Source organism: Lupinus angustifolius, chromosome LG02 (assembly GCF_001865875.1).
Source record: "Lupinus angustifolius cultivar Tanjil chromosome LG02, LupAngTanjil_v1.0, whole genome shotgun sequence".
Lineage (NCBI taxonomy): Eukaryota > Viridiplantae > Streptophyta > Magnoliopsida > Fabales > Fabaceae > Lupinus > Lupinus angustifolius.
Window position 1 is genome coordinate 5,210,848 of NC_032010.1, and position 27,091 is coordinate 5,237,938.

General features: G+C 35.5%; 2 protein-coding genes across 4 annotated transcripts; both read right to left on the reverse strand.

Moving 5' to 3' along the window:
• LOC109334152 (dihydrolipoyllysine-residue acetyltransferase component 2 of pyruvate dehydrogenase complex, mitochondrial-like) lies at window positions 4,977-14,695 on the reverse strand. 3 transcript variants are annotated; one of them, XM_019569751.1, is made up of 19 exons: window positions 14,507-14,692; window positions 14,328-14,421; window positions 13,319-13,395; window positions 13,066-13,139; window positions 12,925-12,965; window positions 11,384-11,439; window positions 11,230-11,304; window positions 11,040-11,132; window positions 10,624-10,869; window positions 10,447-10,519; window positions 10,168-10,265; window positions 9,815-9,900; window positions 9,666-9,741; window positions 6,673-6,740; window positions 6,519-6,585; window positions 6,206-6,301; window positions 6,015-6,117; window positions 5,815-5,910; window positions 4,977-5,336 (listed from the first exon to the last, which is right to left on the reverse strand). In XM_019569751.1, the coding sequence occupies exons 1-19, from the start codon at window positions 14,543-14,545 to the stop codon at window positions 5,266-5,268; spliced, it is 1,629 nt and encodes a 542-aa protein (XP_019425296.1). In that variant the 5' UTR covers window positions 14,546-14,692; the 3' UTR covers window positions 4,977-5,265. The 3 variants fall into 3 exon arrangements, with proteins under 3 accessions (XP_019425296.1, XP_019425288.1, XP_019425304.1); XM_019569743.1 differs by having other exon boundaries at window positions 12,925-12,968; XM_019569759.1 differs by lacking the exon at window positions 4,977-5,336 and adding an exon at window positions 5,572-5,603 and having other exon boundaries at window positions 5,794-5,910; window positions 12,925-12,968; window positions 14,507-14,695.
• On the reverse strand, window positions 21,793-25,412 carry LOC109334172 (linoleate 9S-lipoxygenase-like). Its single transcript, XM_019569772.1, has 9 exons — window positions 25,151-25,412; window positions 24,791-25,077; window positions 24,468-24,708; window positions 24,059-24,379; window positions 23,898-23,983; window positions 23,615-23,722; window positions 23,194-23,501; window positions 22,839-23,102; window positions 21,793-22,710 (listed from the first exon to the last, which is right to left on the reverse strand). Exons 1-9 carry the CDS (start codon window positions 25,368-25,370, stop codon window positions 21,954-21,956), a joined length of 2,592 nt encoding a protein of 863 aa, XP_019425317.1. The 5' UTR covers window positions 25,371-25,412; the 3' UTR covers window positions 21,793-21,953.

The window sequence follows — 27,091 nt, forward strand, 5'->3', positions numbered from 1 at the left end:
CCATGAGACAAGGTGTTGGTCATATTCTTCCCATTGAAGAAACACAAGATTCACATGGCGAGCATCACAATCTTCCTCAAATAAAAACCGTAGAGGCACTTATGAATTAACCACAAACCATTCAAGACGATGAGACACTATAATCGCTTCAACCTATTGCTTCCACATAAAATACTTTTCTCACAACTTTTGTCGAGATCACCTAAGTAAATGAAATCGTCGGAGGAGGAACAACCTACGATGGACGAGGTGACAACATAGACATATAATCCTTCATGAACGTAGAACTGAATGATCAATGAAGATGCAACAAACACACCAGCAAACCAACAACCACAGACTGAACTAGCAATTCCACAACGAATCAATGATCCAACAACAAATCACGAATAAAAACAAGTCAACGAATTCAGCAAGAAACAAATCGTACTAATTGAAGTTTTAGGTCAGAAGTCGCATTGAAAACATAATCAACATGTAATAGTGATGAAGCAACAATTCAACACAACAAAAGAAGCCATAGGTAATGTACTACTACCAAATCAACAAAAAACGATAACCTAGAAGATGAAGAAACAACAAAAAAACCTTATATCGCCCATGAATCAAAGGATCCAAGTAATGCGAGAATGATAAATGCAAAGAGTCACAAAAACTGAAGCGATTGACAGCGATGACGACACAAGAATCACCGATGAACTGAATTGAGCAATGCGACGACACAGCGGCGAGGAAATCATGATCATCGGCATCACAATCAACAATGGAGAGCAAATCCATGACGAATTAGCAAGAAGAAGAGGATGATCATCAAAGAAGAAGGTCAATCTGAAACCCTAAGTCACAAAATCAACAACGAATCGTCAAAGAATCTTAACGAGAAAATTGACAGAAGCTCAACTAGAAAATTTGACGATGAATCATCAAAGAATCGTGATCTCAATCTTAATCACAATAAAACCAAGAAAGAGTGGAGAAGAAATGTGAGAGAGAAGAGAAAAATGAAATTGATCCTATTTCTATTCAATTGTTAGTAAAGAGAGAATAATTGGTCCATGTATAAAAAAGAACATAAAAGCCAACAATATTGTATAATCAACACTACTCTAATATTATCCATATGGATGAAAGAATACTTTAATTAAAAAAACTAGAGTAAAGTATTCCTTCAAATTTTGAAGACTCATTTTGTTAAAAAATTTGTGTAAAAAACCAAAATGATACCTATTGATATCAAATCTAGTCAAATTAATCACTTTTCACTATTTATAGAATAGTTTAGTTCCGCTAACAACTATTTTGACCCATATTGATTTTTACCTTATAAACCAAATTATTACACGAAAAAGAACCAAAATGATTATTCACTAAAAAAAACTATTTACTTCCTTAATTAGTGCCCTGATGGTTAACGGTATAATAAGAATCAAAGTACTGTGAAATTTGATAGGTAAAATATTATTCATTATCTCTTATTATAATAGCCTATATTTAAAATCATTTGAAAATTTGCAATGTAATGCAATAGTACAACATCTTGCTTGGAATAGAATAACCCATGATCAACATTTCAGGGTATAAAATTAAATGCCTTATCTACCCTCCATTATTAATGCGACTTGAATCAAAAATTGGTCAAGGGATACAATAAACAAACCCAAGTGAACAAATCTCATCCCCCACCAAAAATATCACTTGAAGATATTATGTAATGGAAGCCTTCGGTTTTTCTTACAACAACATGGATTCCGGGTTTTCAATATAGCCTTTGAATGCTTTTAACCATTCAGCACCAATTGCACCTGAACAAACAGAATAACAAAGTGTAGTCTAAGCAACTTTTACGATATAGTCGGACGGCCCAGTATATGAGGCTACTACTTAGTGGGGTATGAGGATGTTAGATATTCATAGCTTTACCCTCACAAGCAAAGAAGTTGTTTTCAGGATTTGAACTCATGACCTTCAGGTCACAAGACAAACAATGTTATCGTTGCGCTAAGGTTTATCATCCTCTTTTAGCGATCTAGTCGCAAGGAAAAAAAAGGTGATTCACATAAATAGTACAAAGTATCATCTCTAGAATGTTTATGCGAAGAAAAAACAAGATCACGATCAGAACTTATAAAACAACTATTTATACTAATAGTGAAAGCAGACTCAGATACAGCAAGATGAAGATTGTTGAAAACATACAACCCTTCAGGTGCAACAATCCATTCTAGAAGGATAAAGTCATCAACATGAGATTTGACACAATAGTGGTGAGAATGAAACTCAAGGTAAATAGAATTATCCTTAGCAAACTGACGCACACTAACCAGATTCTTAATTATAGAAGGGACCAAAAGCAAATTATTAAGAGTAAGGGTATGGGCAGGGACACAAAGGGAAGAGAGGTGGATACACTAATACCTGTTATAGGAACACTAGAACCATTTCCCATGTGAATCTGATCTTCTCTAGAAAGATTAGTCCAATGCATAATATTGGAAGCATTAGAAGTAATATGATGTGTGGCTCTCGAATCCGGATACCAAAGTTGAGAATTGTAGACTTGTGGCTCCATAACCATCACATGAAACTGAATCCATTGTCGTGGTTGCTGAGGAAGAGCGCCATAGGAAGGTGAGGAGGAGTGCACAGGGGCAGGACCCAAAATCGAAGCCTGAGGATAACGAGGAAGATTCGAGGCAGAAGGTTGAGAAAATCCATACTAGCGAGGAACAAAAGAATATAACTATTGAGAATGATGCAAACCCGCATAGGAGAGGATTGGAGGATGTTAAGCCGAAACAACATGTTGTTGTGTTCCCAAGACCAAATCAAACCTATACCAACATTGGAGGGCCTGATATACAGGTTTCTAACACAACTGACACTACCTCTGCCTCTACCAAAACAAAATCTTCCCCCTCTTCCCCTACCAAAAACTGTAACCTCTACCTCTCCCGAAAGAATGAGTAAACTGAGAGGAAGGGTTAGGGAGTCCATATGCATCAACACCTGAACGAACTCCTTGTGGAATAAGAGAATGAGGCAAGGATGAACCAGGAACATCATAAGTCAGCTGTGGAATATGTGAAGGATTCGTTAGGCGAGTCTTAACAGACGAATGAGCCACATTCCTAGAAAATGTTTTAGTGACTGGAGGGTGAATCCGCTCTAAATAAGTCTCATCAACCATGAGCAAGGATCAAGCTGAAAAAACAAACACAGTTCACTTCTGTTATTTATCGAAGTCACAAAGGACTCATATTCAGAAGGAAGTCCCTCTAGCACTAGCCGAACTTGTTCTCTCCCATAGATGACTTAACCAATGGCAACTAGTGAGTGAACGAGCGCCTTGACGTGTGAGACAAACTCAGAGACAATTTGAGTGTCCTTATTCAAAATACGAAGTTCCGAGAGAAATAGTTGACTCATAGCACGAATCAACGAGTCAAAAAATATGTGAATTTCATCCCAAATTTGCCACGCATGACGAAGGCCTAAAACTCGGGATTGCACAGTCTCAGATAATGATTGAAGCAACCATGAGACAAGGTGTTGGTCATATTCTTCCCATTGAAGAAACACAAGATTCACATGGCGAGCATCACAATCTTCCTCAAATAAAAACCGTAGAGGCACTTATGAATTAACCACAAACCATTCAAGACGATGAGACACTATAATCGCTTCAACCTATTGCTTCCACATAAAATACTTTTCTCACAACTTTTGTCGAGATCACCTAAGTAAATGAAATCGTCGGAGGAGGAACAACCTACGATGGACGAGGTGACAACATAGACATATAATCCTTCATGAACGTAGAACTGAATGATCAATGAAGATGCAACAAACACACCAGCAAACCAACAACCACAGACTGAACTAGCAATTCCACAACGAATCAATGATCCAACAACAAATCACGAATAAAAACAAGTCAACGAATTCAGCAAGAAACAAATCGTACTAATTGAAGTTTTAGGTCAGAAGTCGCATTGAAAACATAATCAACATGTAATAGTGATGAAGCAACAATTCAACACAACAAAAGAAGCCATAGGTAATGTACTACTACCAAATCAACAAAAAACGATAACCTAGAAGATGAAGAAACAACAAAAAAACCTTATATCGCCCATGAATCAAAGGATCCAAGTAATGCGAGAATGATAAATGCAAAGAGTCACAAAAACTGAAGCGATTGACAGCGATGACGACACAAGAATCACCGATGAACTGAATTGAGCAATGCGACGACACAGCGGCGAGGAAATCATGATCATCGGCATCACAATCAACAATGGAGAGCAAATCCATGACGAATTAGCAAGAAGAAGAGGATGATCATCAAAGAAGAAGGTCAATCTGAAACCCTAAGTCACAAAATCAACAACGAATCGTCAAAGAATCTTAACGAGAAAATTGACAGAAGCTCAACTAGAAAATTTGACGATGAATCATCAAAGAATCGTGATCTCAATCTTAATCACAATAAAACCAAGAAAGAGTGGAGAAGAAATGTGAGAGAGAAGAGAAAAATGAAATTGATCCTATTTCTATTCAATTGTTAGTAAAGAGAGAATAATTGGTCCATGTATAAAAAAGAACATAAAAGCCAACAATATTGTATAATCAACACTACTCTAATATTATCCATATGGATGAAAGAATACTTTAATTAAAAAAACTAGAGTAAAGTATTCCTTCAAATTTTGAAGACTCATTTTGTTAAAAAATTTGTGTAAAAAACCAAAATGATACCTATTGATATCAAATCTAGTCAAATTAATCACTTTTCACTATTTATAGAATAGTTTAGTTCCGCTAACAACTATTTTGACCCATATTGATTTTTACCTTATAAACCAAATTATTACACGAAAAAGAACCAAAATGATTATTCACTAAAAAAAACTATTTACTTCCTTAATTAGTGCCCTGATGGTTAACGGTATAATAAGAATCAAAGTACTGTGAAATTTGATAGGTAAAATATTATTCATTATCTCTTATTATAATAGCCTATATTTAAAATCATTTGAAAATTTGCAATGTAATGCAATAGTACAACATCTTGCTTGGAATAGAATAACCCATGATCAACATTTCAGGGTATAAAATTAAATGCCTTATCTACCCTCCATTATTAATGCGACTTGAATCAAAAATTGGTCAAGGGATACAATAAACAAACCCAAGTGAACAAATCTCATCCCCCACCAAAAATATCACTTGAAGATATTATGTAATGGAAGCCTTCGGTTTTTCTTACAACAACATGGATTCCGGGTTTTCAATATAGCCTTTGAATGCTTTTAACCATTCAGCACCAATTGCACCTGAACAAACAGAATAACAAAGTGTAGTCTAAGCAACTTTTACGATATAGTCGGACGGCCCAGTATATGAGGCTACTACTTAGTGGGGTATGAGGATGTTAGATATTCATAGCTTTACCCTCACAAGCAAAGAAGTTGTTTTCAGGATTTGAACTCATGACCTTCAGGTCACAAGACAAACAATGTTATCGTTGCGCTAAGGTTTATCATCCTCTTTTAGCGATCTAGTCGCAAGGAAAAAAAAGGTGATTCAACTCTTATTCATGACTTTTTTTTTTGTTTCCTACAAGTATCCTCGCACTAGAGGCAATCTTGTCCCAGCCGGGAACATCCACAAGTATGTAGGGCTAATCTCCCAGGGGGTATTTTTTCATCCACAAGACTCGAATCCGAGACCTTGCTTAAGAGGAATCAAGCACCACTTGAACCAACACTCGTTGGTACTCTTATTCATGACTTGTAAATAAAGAATGATTACCATCTATTACACGATGGTCACAGCTGAGGGTTACAACCATGAAGGAAGCAAATTTGAATTCATCTGCACCTGAACCTGGCACGACCCTCTTCTCAGCTGTCATGTGGAAGGCATCACAGGAAGATGATCGTTAAGAAAACAGGAACAATGACGGCAGTTAATAAAGAAATAATGTGGAAAGAAGAGAACAATGTTCTCACCAGATCCAACTGCAAGAATGCCTGATTGAGGAGGATTGATGATAGCACAGAATTGTTTGACACCAAATGGCCCTCCAAGGTTAGACACTGTAAATGTACCTCCCTGCGAAGAGTGTCGACCCAAATATTCATAAACCAGCACAAGGGGTTGTCTATCACAAATGAATAAGAATGGACATAAAATCAATAACCTCGTAATCTTGGGGTTTCAAGCTGTTTTCCTTGGCTTTTTTTGCCAATTGTTTGACCTCTTCACCTATTGTAGAGAGGCCTTTCTTGTCTGCATCCTGCAAGTATTACACATACAAGGTAATCTTAGAACCTGTAATTAGAACTATACAAGGTAATCATAGAACCTCTAATTGGAAGTTTGGAACTAGCAAGTATTACGAATACAAGGTAATCTTAGAACCTGTAATTGGAACTATACTAGGTAATCTTAGAACCTGTAATTGGAACTAAGGTCATAAATATCTGTAATATTAGAAAGAGGCCTTCGCTCACCTTGATGACTGGAACAAAGAGTCCATGCTCAGTCTGCACTGCAACATTAACATTAACATTGTGATACCTGCACAAAAACAGAATAAATAAATGTTACACTGGAAGTGGTACACAAATTTGATGGTAAAAGTTACATTAAAAGTTGTTGACTTACTGGCGAATATAATCATTTGTCCATGAACTGTTACATTGAGGAACTTTACGGAGAGCCAAAGCAGCAGCCTGGAATGAAAAACACAAGCATTTAAATTTTGAACATAGTCAATGTGTACATATAAATCACTCCTATACTGAACCAATGGAGTAGAAGTTTTGACCCTTAATTGCACCTCAGACAACTAAAATGTCCCCTCTTGTTTGTTCTTTTTCCATAGAAATTGAAAAGCTCCTCTTCAAATTTTAGTAGTGATTGACATTGTGTTTTCACAACAAATATAACCCTTTCCCAGTTGAAGATGTGGCTTTTCAGTTCATAATATGCTGCTAATACAATTGTAAGTACTTGGAAGTTAAAAGCTGTTAGATGTAGTTTGGAAGTTAATATGTGTATGTTGCAGAGAAGCCAAATATACTCGTATAAAAAGTTAAGATCCCTTGTAGCATCCGGAGAATAAAAAGAGAGAAGAATCACATGGATCCCCGGCTAGAGGGATGGGTGTCTTCCTCTTGATTGGTTACCATTTCTCTTACATTTTTAGCAACTCTTATCAATCGATGTTCTCATTGTGCACAAGGAACTCTTGGATGGAAAAACACATCAGCTTCACTATCCACAAGATTCACAGTCCCCATTAGCAACATGAAGTTGATCTATTCCTATGATGAAGAGTTACAAGCCAAGTCATGGTGATATGTTGTTTCATGGTCAAGAAAAGCAAAAGAATCCAATAAACATATATCAAATGAAAGCCTTTAGAACAGCCCAAGAATTGGTTATCTTCAATTTGGACATCAGTAAATACAAGCAGTAGCCCAATGTGACTACGTGAGAGGATAACATACAATGGCAAAATTCTCCATGGCTATCATGGAAGGTTCATAGGATGAAATGGAAACAATTTCAAGACCATACACTAAACCCTTTTATTTCCCTGTTATAAGGTGTGCCACATCTCAGAAGTTGACGTAGAAGAGTAACAACCTTGTCGCATATTTGCAACATCATAACAAACAAGGCAAAGGTTCACCACAATGGGTTGTGAATTCATCCTCTCTCATCCCTCAACAATTGCTCATACCAATATCTACTAAGTGGGGAAGAACAACTTGACATCATGGTTTACGGCCTTGGGTCTAGTCATAATACTTATCATATGATTCTCTGGACCCCTTCTGTGGGTATGCATAGGTTCTGCACAACTTTCAAGCTAGTGCTTAGTCCCCCTTCAACTGCTTTAGTGTAACGGAGCTACAAAAGACTGAGCTAACTCATTTGGTTGTTCTAAAGGTGTTAATTTGTGGAGAATGTTATGGTTTGTTGTGGAGTGGTCAATCTGGATTATGAGGAATGAGGCTATCTTTTTGGAGAAAGAAGTGAGTTATATTCATTTAATAGATAGGATTTAGACTAGATCTTGGATTTGGTTATCTTCTTTTGTAACTCTATCTTTTTTGTCTTTCGCCAACTGGTGTATGGACCCATAGTATTGTATTAATTTAGCTTGTAAAAAGATCAATATTTGATCTTCTCTTGTATTGGGTGGGCACACCTTGTGCTCAGTTTAATACAATTTTTCTTATCGAAAAAAAAAACTCATTTGGTAGGAAGACCGACGGGGTAGAATTGTTATGAAATTGCCAAAACAGATTTAACAGTAGACTACCAAATTCCTACTTCTATTTTTCAGGACCCATATTAGGATAGAGGCAAAGTCGCTAGGAGTAGTTAAGGGTTAGTAAGTTAGAGGGATTGAGAATATAGATAAATAGAGGGAAGAGGGTAGAAGGGAGGTGCATTAAGAATTATTAAAAGTGTAGTAACTGAGAAAAGGCTCAATTGGCAAAGGGTTAGGCCATTAAAACAAGGGGAAAACCTTGGAGGAGAGTATCTCCATTTGTTTTGTTAACTTTCAGTTCATTTCAAGCAACAACATTCATTGTTTTCATTCAATTTTAACTTTTGCTTGAGTTCCTAAAAAATCAGTCCGAACTGTTGTATGGGAGATAAAGACAAGGGTAGAGGCGCTGGAAAGTTCAGTGGAGTTCTTGAAGCAGATGACCAGCAAGCATTGGATTCAGTTGCATTGATTGGATTCCAATGTATAGGAGATAAAAACAAATGCTTCCTCATTGTCAGGGATTAAACAAATAATGGGTCAATGGTTGAAAAAACAGAGCATTGATCTTCAGGAGGACAGAGATGACATGTCTTCTCAGTCGAATGAGGAATATAGGGTGGTCCAAGATTGCAAATGGGAAGTGGGGAAGGATTAGATGAAGGTAAATTGCCCAAACTTCGATGGTACTGATCCTTCTGGATGAATTGCTAGGCTGAGAGATTCAAGAGGAATCAGAGAAAGCAGGCAGAGAAGCTTCAGCTTGCCTTCATCAGTATGGGCAGAATTGTGGTCTGGTTCCGTTTATTGATGAGGAAAACACCAGAGTTGTTATGGGAAGGGCTAACAATGTCACTAGTCGAGAGTTTTGGCAGGCAACGTTTGGGTAATGTGTATTGGTGGTTGGCGACTCTGCCAATATGGGTCAGCAGAGGAACATGTCGAAGAATTGTGGGTTGTTGTTGGATCTAATGTCAAGTTACAAGCACCTGACATACGGAGGAATCGTCATGCAGGTGGGTTCCCATATGACACAATGTCAAGCATCATCACGGAAGGTCAGAATGTTTTTAATCAAACCACCAGAGTGTTAAAGTGTGCATGGGACATATAAAACTCTAACATCGACAGCGACCAAATCCAGCACAGCAAGCATGAATCTGCTGAAACACCCGGGAGCTCGACAACTTCCTTATCAGAAGTATCTCAGAAGAAGGGCAGATTTTCTTTTGGTTTAGCAATAACATTTAGGCATACAAACAATGTCCACATGCACGCTAATAAAGCACCTAATGACAACCAAACGACGGGATAAAGGAAGGCAATCAGCACAATATAAGCACAAATATTTTGGTGCAGGAAAATGTAATACCTTAATTACAAGGTCATTAATTGATATCCTGGACCCACCAGAGGCTTCTTGTAATGAATTAAGTTTTGTCCGCAAACTGCAGACAAGGAGTTTCAATTATCACCATTATGTAGATCATAGATAAACCTATTGATAATAAAGAAACTCACCTGATAAGTTTGTCAACACATGTATCTACTGTCAAATAGTAATGAGGAATAGTTTGCTTTGATAATAAAAGACGTGAAGCAGTGATCTGTCAAAATATGTAGAGTTAGTTTCAAGTAGAAGGTATCACTTAAGCTTGCATAAGATATAATAAGATCAGAATATTGCTTAAAAGTGGAGAACACAAGACAAAATTAAATGTGCCAGTATTAAGAACAAAGAAGCATATAAAACTCTTGCTCATATGAAATGGAGAATAAAGGATGTAACATGGTCCTGAAAGAATGGTCTTTGATTGATGCTCAGAACATAAGTATCATCAAATAAAATTTTGAAGACTTGCTTGATAGACTACCTTCCTTATCTGAGAGAGAGGAATATCGGTAAAGTCCAAGGCAGCATCAGTTGCAGTCTTGGCCTTTGAGGGTGTTGAAGCTTCTTTAACTCCAGAAGCTGAGTTGAATTGTACAGAAGGTTATATTATAATGAAATATAATTAATTCAAGCCAAATATGATACTTTATACCTTAGCTAGCAAAAGAGATAAAAAGACAGAGGACTTCTCTAGCATAAACAAAGAAGCAATTGTTTCACTATAGTATGCACAGAAAGACATAGAATGATGGAATGATACCCAAATAATCTTCAATGTCACCCTTGACAATGAGCCCTTCAGATCCTGTACCCTTAATGCTTGAGAGGAGTACCTGCATTGGTGGGGAAAATGGGTTACATTATTCTTAACAATGACTTTATTTAGTTCCTTTAGAGGAACACTTTCAATTGTGGCATTTTAGTATCAGTAACTGACGTTTTTCTCTTCAGCCAACTTTCTAGCAAGAGGGCTAGCAAATATGCGGTCTCCAGATGAAGGTGGGGCACTGGATTTGGAAACCTTTGACTTAGGTTCTTGGGCAGGCTCCTCTACCACCTCCTTCTTAGGTGGAGGAGGGGCAGATGTTTCTTTGGCAGTGGCATCATCTGGTTCTGATGCTGAAGGTTGGTAATCTTTAAACTTCGCAATATCCTCCTCATCTTCAACAGTTATGGCGATTACCTATGAAAGAAATTAACCATGTTACCAACAATGATGATGCCTTTCATATCACAATAAAGTTCTTACTGTAAAGTGGAAATATTTTTTCTTGCACACTTAAACAATGGACCTCTCCAGAGACAAAAGAGAGGAGGGCGAGAAAATGCTAGAATATAATCAGATATCAATACCTCGCCAACTTTAATTTCTTTTGACCCATCCCCATAAATTATCTTGGCAAGATAGCCTTCTTCCATGCATTCCAACTCTACTGTTGCTTTGTCCTTCATATGAAATACAATTTACATGTCAATTTTCACATACGAATCTTAATAGTGATATTTTATATGCTGCTCTATTTCAATGGTACAAGGACCATACAGTTTCAACTTCACAAAGCACTTCACCAGTAGAAACCTTATCACCTTCTTTCTTCAACCATCTTGCAATGTTACCCTGCATATCATTGTGAATCAGTTTGCAGAAACCATGAATCATATAAGAAAATAGCATAAACTTCAAAACAAATACAAACCTCAGTCATTGTAGGTGAGAGAGAAGGCATTCCAATTGCCTGGTGTGGTGGGAGGTCTGAAAGATATTACCCAGTGTTGGTGATGAAATCAGTAATTATGCTATCATTCATACTATATTCTCAAAAGTCAGTTTCTATTTTAGGAAAAAAGGGGCTCAAGGAAAGGTGTTACACCCTTGTAACTTCGTAAAAATATCATCACATATCCAAAGAACTAAATTTCCAGGGAAAACCGATAAGTACATAGCATCTCCTTTTAAGAGGCAGTTTGATGGTAACCAATAAGAGAATGGTTCTGAGATAGAACGTTGGTTAATATCAGCTATTAGTAGTTATGTATAAAATAATCTGTCAAAAAAAATCACTACACAGAATGTTATTAGAAGTTATGTATTTATGAGACAATTATGCAATAGCAGTTATGTATTAGGAATATATATGTGGGCAGTAGGGTGTGCAACAATGTATTTGTTGTTAACTTGCAAGTTTGGCCAGAGCATACTCGCTATAGTTATGTTTTAGGAATATATATGTGGCAGTAGGGTGTGTGACAATGTATGTGTGTTGTTATTTTGTAAGTTTGGCCAGACAATACTTGCTTAGAAAACATACGTCTCTGGGACTGCAAGTTTATTGCTGTATGTTGTGTAACTTCTGTGTTCATCAATAAAATTACTCAATTTAACATTGGTGTTCTACAACAGATCCAAAGTTCCACAACACCATGAATGATACAGAAGCATAAGCTGCAAACATGGTGTGAAGTGCTATCATAATTGTTCACAACTTAAAAGAAAGTTTTACATTTGGTCACTCCGTGTTAGTGAAGAAGTGTTCTCCTCCTGATAACTTTATGTTTTAGGACACTGTCTTCGGCATGGCATTAGAGCACCTATTACCAAGTGGTCAAGAGTTTGATTCTTGCCACCCTACTCTTTAGAAATAAGTTAAATTTAGCACCAGGGAAAGCAGGTCTATGCATTGTTCATGCTTCAAATTTGAAAAGTTCTTGGTTGAGAGGGCATATATTATATAAAAGCATTCTTGTACCTCCACCCAATCGCTTAAGCTTGTACGAGAGTAGGTCCTCCATGAGCCACACCACAGATTTTGGGATTAATAGCATATTTTAGACATAAATATGGATTCAAAGCACTAAATAGGTTACATGTCAGAAGCCTCATCCACATTGTAAATATTTTATTTATGGTTTGTTCACTAAAATGCAAAACATTTAACTGAGCATAACACCAAAGAGAAATGACTCGGTGAATATTTCAATCAGATTGGTCTTCTACTCTACATGCTATAGATCATGAAATGTCAACCTCCTATGCTATGATCGTGAAATGTCAACTTCCTATGCTATGATCGTGAAATGTCACAAATGATAAAACTTTAGATATTATCAGTATCCATGGAAAACAAGATCATGATATATTACATAATAAAAAATTAGGAAACGTTATGAAAAGTTTCATAAGATGCCCAACATAAAACTCAGCAAAGAAAATAAACAGGCCCAAGAACCATGAAAATACCTGAAGCTGATGCATAACATCTCCTTGACTGAAACTGTGAACTTCTTTTGCATGACATGGTTGATTTAAAATAAGTAAGTTACAGATTGTGTCTTATTGAAGCAAAGCAAACAAGAAAAAAAAAACATAAAAATGATATACCGTGAAATCTCTCCATTGAACACGGATTCACCAATGGAACCCCTTCCCATGGTAACCATGGAGATGTTTCTTTTCTGTATACCAAATGAAAGTTTTTATGAAAAAGAGAATTAGGGTCAGCTGAAAAGGTTGGCTTTCAGAGGGGGTAAAAAGGCAGCAGTATAGGCAAGAAAAAGAGGGAGTGCTAGTGCAGGGAGAAAACTACTACTTATGATAAATTGATTCGTTAGCATGTAAAACGAGCACTACTCACAGTGAAGTTGGGAGCTTGTTTAGGGACACCATTTCTTGATGAAGACTCATAGCCATGGTATCGGGTTTTCAACATATCTAAACCATAACCAACAACTATTAGAAATATAGAGATAAAAAATGAGGAACATCAAAATCATATGGTTCATACACAATATGCAATAATGCAAATACAATGATACATTGTCAAAGGTAATTTTCTCCCATATCACTTGTATTGGTATACTTCTCGTTCACACATGGATTATTTAAATAACCAAAATGGCTAAGTGATTATTGCCTATGTGTGAATAGAAAATCAAGTATCCCACATTATCCCCCTTATTCACTTGCGCCAAGAGGATACAGTTGAAGACATGTACGTGAACAATAAGTATAAGGGGAAATCACAATTGGCCTCCCCAAAGGCTTAGCTTAATTACACCTGAAATCCTTCTTGTTTCAAAAGCTACAATCACCTCATCATAGGGGAAACAACTGTAATTTCATTTAATCACCTCCCTGGCCTCCCCGGTAGGCGAGTAATTGTAATCATGTAATGACAATTGAATCTCAAGGGAAGTGAGTGTGGAGATTGAAATAAGAAGTATTCCGAGTGTGATTCAATCAAACTTCAATAAAATTAGTTTAATTTCCACAGAATATAAAATTTTACATCAAAACTGATGCCAGGCTGCAAGAAACTCCAACTTCAGATTTTTTACATTTATTTGAATTATCAAATACCATTGAAATATAATTACGTTTCTACAAATTGCAGCATAATAAACCCTTCACCAATTCCATATAAAACAATCAAAGCAGAAACCTAATAGAGCTTGAAGCAGCTACACAAAACCTCCCACACCATAATAGTTAATCATTTTCCACCCACAACCCTATGATCATTGATTTCAGTCATTTCACATATAATTAAACACAAAACACAAATTGTATAAAATGTTTCTGCATTAAAAAAATCAAAATTTGAATTTTTCGAAGAAATAATACAACAATCTAAGGAAAAGTACCACGATTAGTGTTAATAGAGGATTGAGCATCCGTAGAAAAACACGGAACGAAAAGGGCACGCTGATGGTGTAGCAAATTTGAAGCATTTTTCAACTGCAACGAACACGACACAATTTTAATGAAATAGGGATTGAATTGAAATGAGAAAAATAAAAGGAAGAATAAACAATTTAAGTACCTTTCTGGAATGAATGAGTAAATGAGATGTGTGAGACATTTTTTGCAATAAACGATCGAATTAGAAAATTAGGGTTTGATGTTAGAGAAGTTTGAGAGAGATGAAAATTGAAATGGCAAGACAATAGCCGCAGCAAACAAACCCCAACAAATTTATTTTATAACGTTGGTAATGATTTATGTCCTAATCAAGAAAGTGAAACCTAACCAAAACTAATATTGGGGTTAAGTTTAGTTTAACGGTTAATAATAGCAAATAATACATGGATAGTTGTAAGAATTTGTATATTATTATTTTATTATTCATATTTTATAAATATAAATCAAATAGGAATAATATATTGATAGTGTAAATAATTTTTACACAAAGAGAATATATAATTTATTACACTCTAAAGTCTAACCATTAAATATTATAATAACATGTGTCATATTATCTAGGAGCATGCAACGGTAGTCCTTATTGTCAATAAATTTTGGTGTTGTGGGGAGTGGTATGTTTTTTTAGAGAATTGTGCTCTAATTTGAACAGGTTTTTTATTTCCACAAAGCTCTAATAATCAAAAAATGAAAAAGGAGAAAGAGGAAAACATATTCACCAACTATGAAAAGGGAAAGAACGTAGTGACTCTACTCTATTTTTTTAGATTCAGATAAAGTGATATTTAGTAATGTTCGTTTAAGTAAGTGTTATTAAAAGTATAAATTTACATTTAATAGTGTTCGTTTAAGAGAATGGTGTTAAAAATAAACATTCAACAACTTGTCTGAGTGGATGCGGTTAAAAGTATAAAATAGACATTTAACAACATGTTAAAAATATAAAATAGACATTTAATAACATATTGCTTAAATGAGGGTTGTTAAATGCATATGTTTAACCATTTAACCACGCTCAAAGTAGAAAGTAAACAAATGATCGGGTCCATTTAAAAATAAAAGATGAGTTACATTGGAGTGAAAAAGTAAAAAAGTTGCAGTAAGAAATGTGGACATATCTATACAATAAGACGTGAGATCCATTAGGGACAAAAAAATGGGTCGTCGTAGAGGATGGTCCAAGAGTACTCCCCACAAAAATTAAAAATTGCTTACTGGTCATTATTTATAAGCTTGAGTTTACCTTTCGAGAATTGATTTATAAAGTACATATAATAATATAAAACAGCTTAGGTTTATAATTTGTTATTTCAAGCTGAAAGAATGTCACAAATATAAAATAATGTTTCTAGAAATTATTGGTAACATGATAAAATTTACTCTGAAGAAATTAATTAATTTAAGATACGATAAAGAAAATATATTAGGTATATAATATTTACAATAGTGTTAAGGAAGATGGCCAGTTGAGTGATGCATATGAGGATTGTGAACCAGAGTTTTGGAAGGAAATGAAGATCTTTAGAGTTATCTAATGTATTTCATGAATTTGAAGTCTTTCCTTTCGTTCTCGTCCCTTTTAAAACTCAACTCGTAATTTGAGGATATTTGCGTTTTTTTATTAAGAAAAGCCCAATAACCCAAGCCTTTTTGTTAGTTGTTAACCGGTATTTCTATTTCTGTTTAGATAGTTTGAATTTCTATTAAAGTTGTTATAATTCTTACTATAAAAGGACGGCTTTGTAAACTCTACAAAATGAATGAATCTTTGGTGAATTGAATCCACATCTTTTTTATTCTGTCTTTCATACAATTCTCTAACAATTGGTATCAGAGCACGTTTTCTATCCAAGGATCTGAAACCACGAAAAACTTTTCATCTCTTTCTGTTCGTCTCTCTTTAACTAAACTCTGCTGCGTGTAGTGGTTCATTGTGTGTGAATCAAAGGTGTCATAAGAGTAAAGCAACTTGAAACTGCCCAAAAGGAGGAATCTGTGTAGAAAAGAAGGTTTAGACATGGCTGGAAATGGAAGCAATATTCCATCGATGAGTCTCCCAATCTTGACAGAGAAGAACTGGATTCAGTGGTGCATACAAATGAAGGTACTCTTCAAATTCCAAGAAGTGAGTGATGTTGTAGAGAATGGGATTCTTGTACCTGGTCTAGAAGCAACCGAGATTCGAAGAGCCATGCTTAAAGAAGCCAAGAAGAAGGACAACAATGCATTATTCCTCATTCATCAATGTGTCGATGACATTCACTTTGAGAAGATTCAGAATTCAATCACGTCAAAGGAAGCATGGGACATCTTGATTCGAAGCCATTCTGGTGGAGACAAGATAAAAAAGGTAAAGCTCCAAACACTTAGAAGACAATATGAATTAATTCATATGGAAGAAAGTGACAAGGTTAGTGATTACTTCACAAAGGTGCTCACAATTACTAACCAGATGAAGGGGTATGGAGAAGTGGTAACAGATCTTATGATTATTGAAAAAATCATGAGATCCCTACCACAAAAGTTTGACTTCATAGTAGTAGCTATAGAAGAATCAAAAGATATGTCAAACATGAAGGTTGAAGAGCTTAAAAGCTCCTTAGAAGCTCATGAAATGAGGTTGTTGGAAAGAAATCCCAACAAAAGTCATGAACAAGCTCTAAAGGCAACTCATTATAGAGATGAAGAAAGGGAGAAAAACAGAAGATGGAAGGTAAAGAAGAACAAGAATGAGCTTGATTGGCCAGAATCAGTAGACAAAAGAGGAGGGCCAAGAAAGAATCAAAGATACAAGAAGTATGACAAAAGGAGTGTGGAATGCTTCAAGTGTCGCAAAACTGGACACTACTCAGATGAGTGTTCTGATGAAAGGAAAAATAATCAGTATGAGAAGGAAGCCTACAAAGCACAAGAAGAACCTGAAGGAAAATCACTAACTTTTATGGTAACCAACTCTGATGAACACAATGATGAGTCATGGTATCTTGACTCAGGATGCTCAAACCATATGACAAGTCACAAGGAATGGCTTGCTGACTTTAATCCAAGCAGGAAAAGCAAAGTCAGGTTTGCAGACAACAATACATTAAAGGTGGAAGGCACTGGTGATGTAATAATTGTAAGAAAGAATAGATCAAATGCATTGATCACTGATGTGTTGTTCATTCCTGGATCAAAGGGCAACCTATTGAGCAATGGGCAAATTGGTGCATAAAGGATTCTTTGCAACAATGAAAGATGGTCATTGTGAAATTTTTGATGCTGGGAAAAGACTCATCCTAAGAAGCAACCTAAGCAAGAATAGGACATTTCAAGTGAGCATCAAGGCTGCTGAGGATCAATGTCTTACAACCATGGAAACTACAGAGGAGTGTTGACTATGACACAATAGATATGGCCACTTGAACTTCAAAAGCCTAAGCAAGCTTGGCTCAACAAACATGGTAGTTGGACTTCCCCCCACTGAAGTACCAAAGAAAAGGTGTGAAGTATGTTTGGCTGGCAAGCAATCCAGGAGACCTTTCAAAACTGAGTTGAGCATGAGGGCCAAAGGAGTCCTAGGTGTGGTGCATTCAGACATCTGTTGCCCCTTTGAACAACTATCATTGGGTGGAAACAGGTACTTCATTACATTTGTTGATGAATTCAGCAGAATGATATGATTGTATGTGCTTAAATTGAAGAGTGAAGTATTTGAAGTCTTCCTAAGATTCAAGACTGCAGTTGAGAGGGAAAGTGGATAAATGCTCAAGATTCTTAGAACTGATGGCAGAGGTGAGTTCATTTCTAATACATTTGAATCATACTGCAACAAGAATGACATTAGACATAAAATCACTGCTCCATATACTCCACAACACAATGGGCTAGCAGAGAGGAGAAACAAGACAATCTTGGACATGACTAGAAGCTTGATCAAGGAGAAAGGCTTACCATAAAAGTTATGGGGTGAAGTTGCATCAATCTCAATATATATACTCAACGGAAGTCCAACTAAGAGACTTGAAAACAAAGTTCCAATTGAAGTCTGGACTGGTCAGAAGCTAAGAGTAAGCCACTTCAAGGTGTTTGGGTCACTTGCATACAAACATATACCTGATCAAAGAAGAACAAAGCTCCAAGATAAGACAACAACAATGGTGTTCATTGGATACCATCCAAATGGTGCATACAAACTATATGATCCTATTGAAGATAGGGTGCATATAAGTAGGGATGTGATTGTATTGGAAAATGAAAGCTAGAACTGGAAAGAAATGACAAGTAGCTTGAGAAGACTCATTCCTGAGATGAGTGATGAAGATATTGTCTCGGAAAGGGAAAGTGTGATGACTTGTGATAGTGATGCAATCATCACCCGAAGATCTCAAAGGGTAAGAGCACCACCTAACAGATTCAGTGATTATGAGTTACTTCATGATAGTCAGATTAATGAGGAAGGTGACTTAATTCATCTAGCTTTGATGGCTAAGGCAGAACCAATAAGTGAAGAAGAAGCTTTGCAAGACTCAGTTTGGAAGAAAGCAATGGCTGAAGAGCTCAGATCCATTGAGAAGAATCAAACTTGGAACTTGATTGATCTTCTAGAAGGAAAACATCAGATTGGAGTAAAATAGGTGTTCAAGCAAATATTTAATCCTGATGGATCCATATCCAAGCATAAAGCTAGATTGGTAGTCAAAGGTTCTTACAAAGAGAAGGAGAAGATTACTCAGAGGTATTTGCACTAGTGGCTCGAATTGAAACTATAAGGATAGTAGTAGGAATAGCTTGTGAAAAGAACTGGGAACTGTTTCAACTTGATGTGAAATCAGCATTCCTTCATGCCCCTTGCTAGAAGAAGTCTATGTCCAACAGCCACCTGGGTTCATAATAAAAGGAAAAGAGCACCAAGTATATAAACTAAGAAAGGCCTTGTATGAATTGAAGCAAGCCCCAAGAGCTTAGAACAAGATGATAGACTCCTTCCTTTTCAAACTCAGTTTTACAGAATGTGCAGTAGAACATGGTGTGTATGTAAAGAAGAGGAGAAATGGAGATCTGATGATAATTTGTCTCTATGTGAATGATCTACTCATCACTGGATCAAACTCGAAAGAAATTGAAGAATTCAAGAAAATAATGGAAGCATAATTTGAGATGACAGATTTGGGTAAACTTAGCTACTTTCTTGGGATGGAATTCACCCAAACCTCTACTGGCTTATTAATGCACCAAAAAAAGTATGTTAGGGACCTACTACAAAGATTCAACATGACCTCTTGCAACTCAGTGACCACTCCAATAGAAGCTAATATGAAATTAACAAAAGATGAGGATGGTAAGGCAGTTGATGAAACTTTGTACAAACAAATCATAGGGTCACTAAGGTTTCTGTGCAATAGCAGACCTGACTTGTCCTATAGTGTTGGGCTTGTAAGTAGATTTATGTGTAGTCTTAAAGAGTCACATATGCAAGCAGTTAAAAGGGTGTTAAGGTATGTACAAGGCACATCAGATTATGGAATTTTGTTTGCAGTTGGAAGACAGAAATCTGAACTAGAAGTGATTGGGTTTGCTGATGGTGATTATGGTGGAGATTTAGTAGAGAGGAAAAATACATCTGGGTACTTATTCATGCTGAACAATGCACCTATCTCTTGGTGCTCCAAGAAACAAACAGTGATTGCATTATCTAGTTGTGAAGCAGAGTACATTTCTGGAAGCTATGCAGCATGTCAAGCTGTCTGGCTCGAGGAACTGCTAAAGGAGATGGAAATCAGAGTGAAAACTCCATTGCAGCTAAACATAGACAACATATCAGCAATAAGTTTAGCTAAGAATCCAGTAAGTCATGGAAGAAGCAAACACATAGAAATAAGGTTTCACTACCTTAGAGATCTAGTAAATAAAGAAAGGTTGAAAGTTGTGTATTGTAACACTAAATCACAACTTGCTGATGGCTTTACCAAGGCACTAAAGACCAACAGATTCGAAGATCTAAGGAAGAAGATAGGCATGGAAAATCTTAGTAGCTTGGCTTAAGGGGAAGTGTTAAGAAAAGCCCAATAACCCAAGCCTTTTTGTTAGTTGTTAACCGATACTTTCTATTTCTGTTTAGATAGTATAAATATCTGTTAAAGCTGTTATGATTCTGACTATAAAAGGAAGGCTTTGTAAACTCTACAAAATGAATGAATCTTTGGTGAATTAAATCCACATCTTTTCTATTCTGTTTTTCATACAATTCTCTAACATTTTTGAGTTAATGGTCATTATTCGGATGACAATGGGGCAGGGTGGTACATACGGATAGTAATATAAAATATATTACTATATGATAATATAATAAGACATGCATGCTGCCTTCTGTACATGCAATAATGCAAAGTTGCAGTACAAGCTGGTGCAGCAACTTAACTTGTTTTTAGAGTACCCAATATATAGTAGCATACACAGCAGAAGTTGCAATTAATGAAGGCTTGTAGCAACCAACAATGGAATAATAGTGTGAGGCTAAGTTCAGATGGGAAATACACCCGTGAGGCGGATATCATGATAAATCAATAAATCCATAAAAAGGTAAATCAAATCAATTAATTTTGTGAGGGTGATTCTTTTGTGTGCATAACTCCATACATGCATAAGATGGGAAAGGATTCAAAATGTTGTTAATTTTTCCCATGAAAAATTACTATAACATAGTGATAAAAGAGAACTGATGGGAACAGATTATAGAAAGAGTAGAACACTGTGAATCAGAAAAAGGCTTAGCTTTTTTCCACTCATTCAAGAAAATATTATAATTAGTTCTCACTTATCAATTGAAAACCATCATACATTCTGTCTAGAATCAGTAGAATAATGTATGTGCTCTTATATGTAGATAGTGTATATATTAATACCCTGTAGATAGTGTATATATTAACTTGCGCAAAATCACATAAACTTGTGATTTTTTACACAAACTTCTGTTGCTATTTCCTAATAATCCAAACAAAACCTTAAATTATACATCAACCACATACATTTTAAGGTAAAGAATATAGACACACAATTTATCTCTCTCTCTGTTTTTTTTCCCTTTTCTTTACTTGAAGAGCAAATATTTCCTCGATGGTATCACTTGTTGGTGGTGTACATAAAACATTAATCACTATATGTGCCTTTATTACTGTTATGCATATTTAATAGCTATATGTGCCTGAACTTCTTTATGTGGGTGTGCCACAGAATAATAATGTTGTTATCCTAATTATCTTGACTTAAGGTAAACTCAATAGGGGAAATAGCATATCCCATTATTTAATGATATAATCATGTTCTGGCCATGGTAATGTTACATTTGGACTAGTGGTAGAACAAACTTCCCTGCTGCACTCATTACAGAAACTCTCAAACATTTTCCCATTGCCAACTTGTTCTGCCTCAATGCTCAATACACAAATTTCATATTCTGATTCAAGCTTGGTACAATAACTACAAATATAGCAATTCTTATTGATGATAATAATACTCAGATAAGATGAAGGAAATGGATTCCTTTTCATCTTTTATTTTATTCAGCAATACAACACAACAATGACATTTTAGATAGAGATGCTGTTTGGAATGCCTCTGAAAGTCAATCCTTCCTCACTGGAAGGATAGAGTAGAGTGTAAGGCAGCTTCACCGGCCCGTAACGGTTCCTCAATGTCTCATCATTGTTCCTCTCTATAAGCTTTTTCTCAATTTCTGCTAACTTCTTACCAAACTTCCTAAAGGCCTCAATTGGTTGTGCATCAGAAGTCCAAATATCACCACCATCTCTCTGTCCAAGGTAGACTTCATCAGAAGCATGCCTTGATAAGACCTCTATAATTGTAAGGTCAGTAAGGGTCTCATTCTTTGGGGTGATTGTTTTCAAAAACACCTTCTGAGGGTTCTTGGCTAGCTCATCATACTCGGGTGATCCTTTCTCGGGAATGAATCTTCTGCTAAGAGTCGGGCGGTTAAGGATATAACCTCCATATGGATACTGTCCAAAGTTAACAGCAGCATGAAGGGCTGAAGCAGTCCATATGAGGGTACTGGCAATTTCAATCAATTCTTTGCGAGTTTGCAACTTCGGCCACCATGGCGCATTTTTCTTGTCACCATGACCCACCTCTACAAGTTCTTTCCAGAAAGCTTGGAGTTCAGCATCTTGTGCAATTGCAGCATCTGACTCATAGTAGAAAGAGACATATTCTTCGACCCATGACTTGATTGCAGCCCATATCTCTAGTCCATCAGCAGCATAAGGATAGTCGTCTATTAGAAGACGGATTCCGTGGGGCGAAGATGGGTCTTCAACAGCCACTCCCCTGTATTAGAAGCAAGGAGATAACAATATTAACATAGAAAGATATTTATGTTCAAGCTCTTGTATCTTAATGAATGGACCTAAAATCTTGTTTCTTGTATCGGCTTGCTTTTATAAGGTGAGGATTACCTCTTGATAAGATCGGCAGGTAGTGCTTGCTCAGGAAAAACCCATTCCTTGTAAATAACAGCAGAGTTTTCCAAAGAATATTTCCCCCACAAGAATGTTGTCTCAATAATACCCTCTGCATTGATCAACACATTCCGCGCAAGTGCATTAATGTTCATTGTATCGCGATAGTGTGGAAGTAAAAGTTTATGAACTGGATGAACAACACTAAGGTGCCTGTTTGTTGCAATGATGAATGGCTCAACAACTGCATGAGTGTTTAACCTGACATCCATTTCAAGATATTAATAAACAATTCCTAGATAGATAGTAAAAATAAGTTTGATTGTATAAACCTTATTAACAAAATTTATACCAGTGGCTAACAAGTTGATGAAAGCTGGAGTCGTTTACGATTACATAAGCCTTGGCAAGCAGCCACAGAGAACCATCAGCACCTTGGTCTGCTGGTAGGTAAACATTACTAATAGGACCATAATTATCACCCTGAGGATGTGGCTTACTTAGCTCAATGGCCAATGGCTTTAACGTTCCATTGCTTTGCAAGAAAAGGATGGTTCTCGTAGCATAGGCCTTTCGAGTGTCAGTTGCATTTATTTTCCTCAAATATGGAATGATTGTGTCATGGTGATTAAGTATGAACAACTTGTTTTCTGCAATAGCCTGTTTTAACAAATATAATGTAGTCATCATTAGGCATTTGTATCATATTAGAACTTCAATTGTTCAAAGTATTGCTGCTTAACTAGAGGGAAATAAATAAATATGGTGAATACCTGTTCTACAGTGAGCCCATCCAAGTTCGGCTCCAAGTGTTCTTTGGTTATTGTACTGGTATTATCACCATAGACTTGGGGATCAAGCTTGCTCTTTGGTGGAAACTCCTGCATTGAATTTGGAGTTCAATGAAGTTATCAATTGGAAATTCAACTTTAAAGGAGGACGAAAGATTTTGAGTTCTATGTAGTTGCCAAACAGTAAGTGCAAACTGGTTCAGGAATCAAAAATCAAAAATCAACCAACGGTATCATCAGATAGCGCATGATCCATTAAGTTTACCTGAAGTCTAGTAATAATGTGTGGATTCACTCCAGCAATCATCTCTCTTGCAAATTCTTCATCAGTCGTCCATGCAGACTTCTCCACTGTTCAACAAAATCAATCAACTTTCCATTGCTTTGAATTTCAATTGCTAGGCTATGACTACGATTCTAACATACCTTGAATCACATTAGGTTCTGGAAACTTTAAGGCTTGTTCACCATCAGTTCTGAAGAGTTCCTTGAACAAAGGGATTGGGCTAATGTCACTTAGTATATTGGTAGGAAGCTTAATTCCACCATCATACAGTCCTCGAACATCTTCAAAGCTGTTAAACTCGGGCTGATTGAATTGTAAGCGAATCGCAGATTGCAACTGTGGTATAACATTTTGAGATGCAGATTTAAGTATATAGACAAGAAAATCAGAGGACTTCAAGTGACCAAATGATTCATCTCTTGGTAGGTAAACAATGTCACTTCGGCTCTCGCTCTTAGGATCTGTTCAAATATATAATAGAAAACTACATTTCAGCAGCAACAAACAATAACCTTAGTACTCATAGCAGTGAATATGTTTAAGGCTGACCTTTCCTAGATGGTTTTCGGCCAGTTCTTCCCCTGCGAGGGTAAGGCAACTCACTCGATCCTCCAAGAACAGGACGAGCCAAGCTGGCATTCTTGTCCGGTTCACCAAGATCATTGTAGACATCATAATCATAAATCCTTTCCCACTCCTTACGCTCTCCTTTTCCATCCCCTCTTAAAGTTTTCAACTCTTCTTGTCTATAATACACTAGTGGAGCTGGTGTTTTCCCAGGGAGATATGTCTACATTTATATTATATAAAATTTCAATACAGGGTTGTCAGCTATATGTATCAAACAATATAGAAGGGGGTTAGTAGTTTACCTTGTTGGCGAAGAAAATGCGATCAGTGTCATACTTCTTTTTGTTGTAAACCCATGAGTTGCATAGAAAGTGGATAGTTCCTTGATTAGGAACATCTTCAAGGGTCAAACTAACAAGGAAGAATTCAGATTGAGTAAAATTCTCAATATAAAAAGCACCAGGAATTCCAAAGTCAGAATCCCATTCAAAATGAACATTGAAAGCTTCCTGATTAGCACCCAAGTTTGGTAATGAAGGAAGATGTTTCTCCAAGTATGCTAGTTTTCCAACCTTCCCTTTTCCACTTCCTGTAAACAAATGTGTACTTATGAGTATATATATAAGATGAATATTAGAATGAAATAAGAAGATTGTAATTACCATCAGAAGAAGTAGCACTAATGAGTTTAAAACCAATGGATTGACCCAAGAAAGAAGTGGCAGCATCAACAATACCACCAACAATACCACCAACAAGGTTGAGGCCACCACTTACAATACCTCCAACACTTTTTGCACCTGTTAACTCATTTATGTCTAATACATTCTTTGTCATCAACACCACTGTTCCCTTCACCTTTTGTCCTCTGTTGAAAAACATCTTTGATCTCTTAACAAACACTATAGTACAATGTGGAAGATATAATAAAACTATGTGGCTTGTGAGGAACATAAGCTAACAAGGGTTGGTATTTATAGTAATCAGGACATGGAAGATGTCAAGCGGCTTCATATCATTATTTTTATTATTATTTTATCAGATACTAACTCCATTGTGCAAAACGTGTTCTCCTTTCATGGTGAAAGAAACACAAATTACTCTTGTTATGTTTAATGTTTTTTACTGTGGAATCTTATTTTTTTTCATCACTTTGTCTTAAGCTCACTAATCAATTATATTCTTTCTTTTCTACATTTTTAATAGTTTAATATATAAAATGTATCGTATAAATATTTGATTGTTGTAATTTCTATACAGTAGTATTATAATAACTTTTTATGTAGTCATCTAGTTGTTTTCATTTAGCATTAATCCATTAAATATTATTGACTCCTTCATAAAAATAATATATGGAAATAATAAATATTTATTGATAGTATAAAAAAATTTATATTGATAATGAATAGATATTCAATTCTGTTTTTAATATTTCGGATATGTAATATGTATCTTCATTAGAGCATCCATAGTAGTGCAACCCATTTTTTCGTTCTTAAACGAGTCATACTGATTATTTTATATTTGTTTATACATTCCAATAACTTGAGCAATTTAATCCCAAATCATCTCCAATGATGCAACTTTATTTCTATTCTTAATTGACACCACAAACTTACATCATATTTATCTTCTTCTTCACTTTTAATTTATTTTATTTAATATTGATTTCTTCTCTTCTTTTTTTCATTTTTTAATTTTGTCTCAACTATAAGAATGTACATATTTTGTTCATTGTTACGAAATAAGCACAAAAATGATTTTTCTCTTAGTAAAATTAGAAGAAAAACGTTCTTATTTAATTATGAACTTAATGATCTTAGAAATAGTTAATGAAAAGGTCAAATCCATGTGAGTTTATCGCCAAGCCTAAGCAAAAAAAGCATACTGTCTTGATTTGATAATGAATTCCTGAAATACCACAAATTATAAATGACACGTTCATATATATAGTGTGAATTTGTTTTAACATTATATTTTACTAGCGTGTCGACCCACATTCTTATTATTTTGATATAAGTGTATAAGTATAAAAAATGAAACATATAAACTTAATAGAAAATGTAAATTTAAGAATATAAGATGTAATAATTGCTATGATATACACAACTTCTATAAATTTCTCATTTTGTGTATCTAATAATCATTATTGAGTTGTTGGATATGTTTTTTTCATGTGTTATTGTTTTATTTTTGGGTTGAGAAAGAGAGAAAATAAAAAAGAATGTGTGGATGAGTAATAATGTATTGATGAAAAATGAAAGCAAAATGTGAAATTTCCATTTATTAAGGAGAGAGGTTAAAAATGATAAAAATGGAATTTAAAAGTTATATCATGCATGATAGTTATTATTTGTTTTGGCTTTATTAATAGTATAGATTCGGTTGAATTTTTAATTTTTATATGTTTTATTTTAGAGAAATATATCAAATTTTTTATATTGAATATACATAATATTATAATTTTTATGATAAGAAATATGAAAATGATTTGTATATTATTAAAATCTATGTTATTGGAAATTGTACGGGTGGTTTAATATTTTTAATTTAAAATTTATGCACTATCATGCATGATATATCAAGTTATATCATGCATGATA

Coding starts and splice junctions, on each gene's coding strand:
- LOC109334172 (XM_019569772.1), bottom strand. CDS start 25,370: ATGTTTTTCAACAGAGGACAAAAGGTGAAGGGAACAGTGGTGTTGATG. Junction 23,723..23,897: donor ACATTATTACTAGACTTCAG/GTAAACTTAATG, acceptor AATTCAATGCAG/GAGTTTCCACCAAAGAGCAA. Junction 23,103..23,193: donor CATCAACTTGTTAGCCACTG/GTATAAATTTTG, acceptor AATGGATGTCAG/GTTAAACACTCATGCAGTTG.
- LOC109334152 (XM_019569743.1), bottom strand. CDS start 14,545: ATGTCTCACACATCTCATTTACTCATTCATTCCAGAAAG. Junction 11,440..12,924: donor ATGTTATGCATCAGCTTCAG/GTATTTTCATGG, acceptor AATATCTTTCAG/ACCTCCCACCACACCAGGCA. Junction 5,911..6,014: donor CATTCTTGCAGTTGGATCTG/GTGAGAACATTG, acceptor TCCACATGACAG/CTGAGAAGAGGGTCGTGCCA.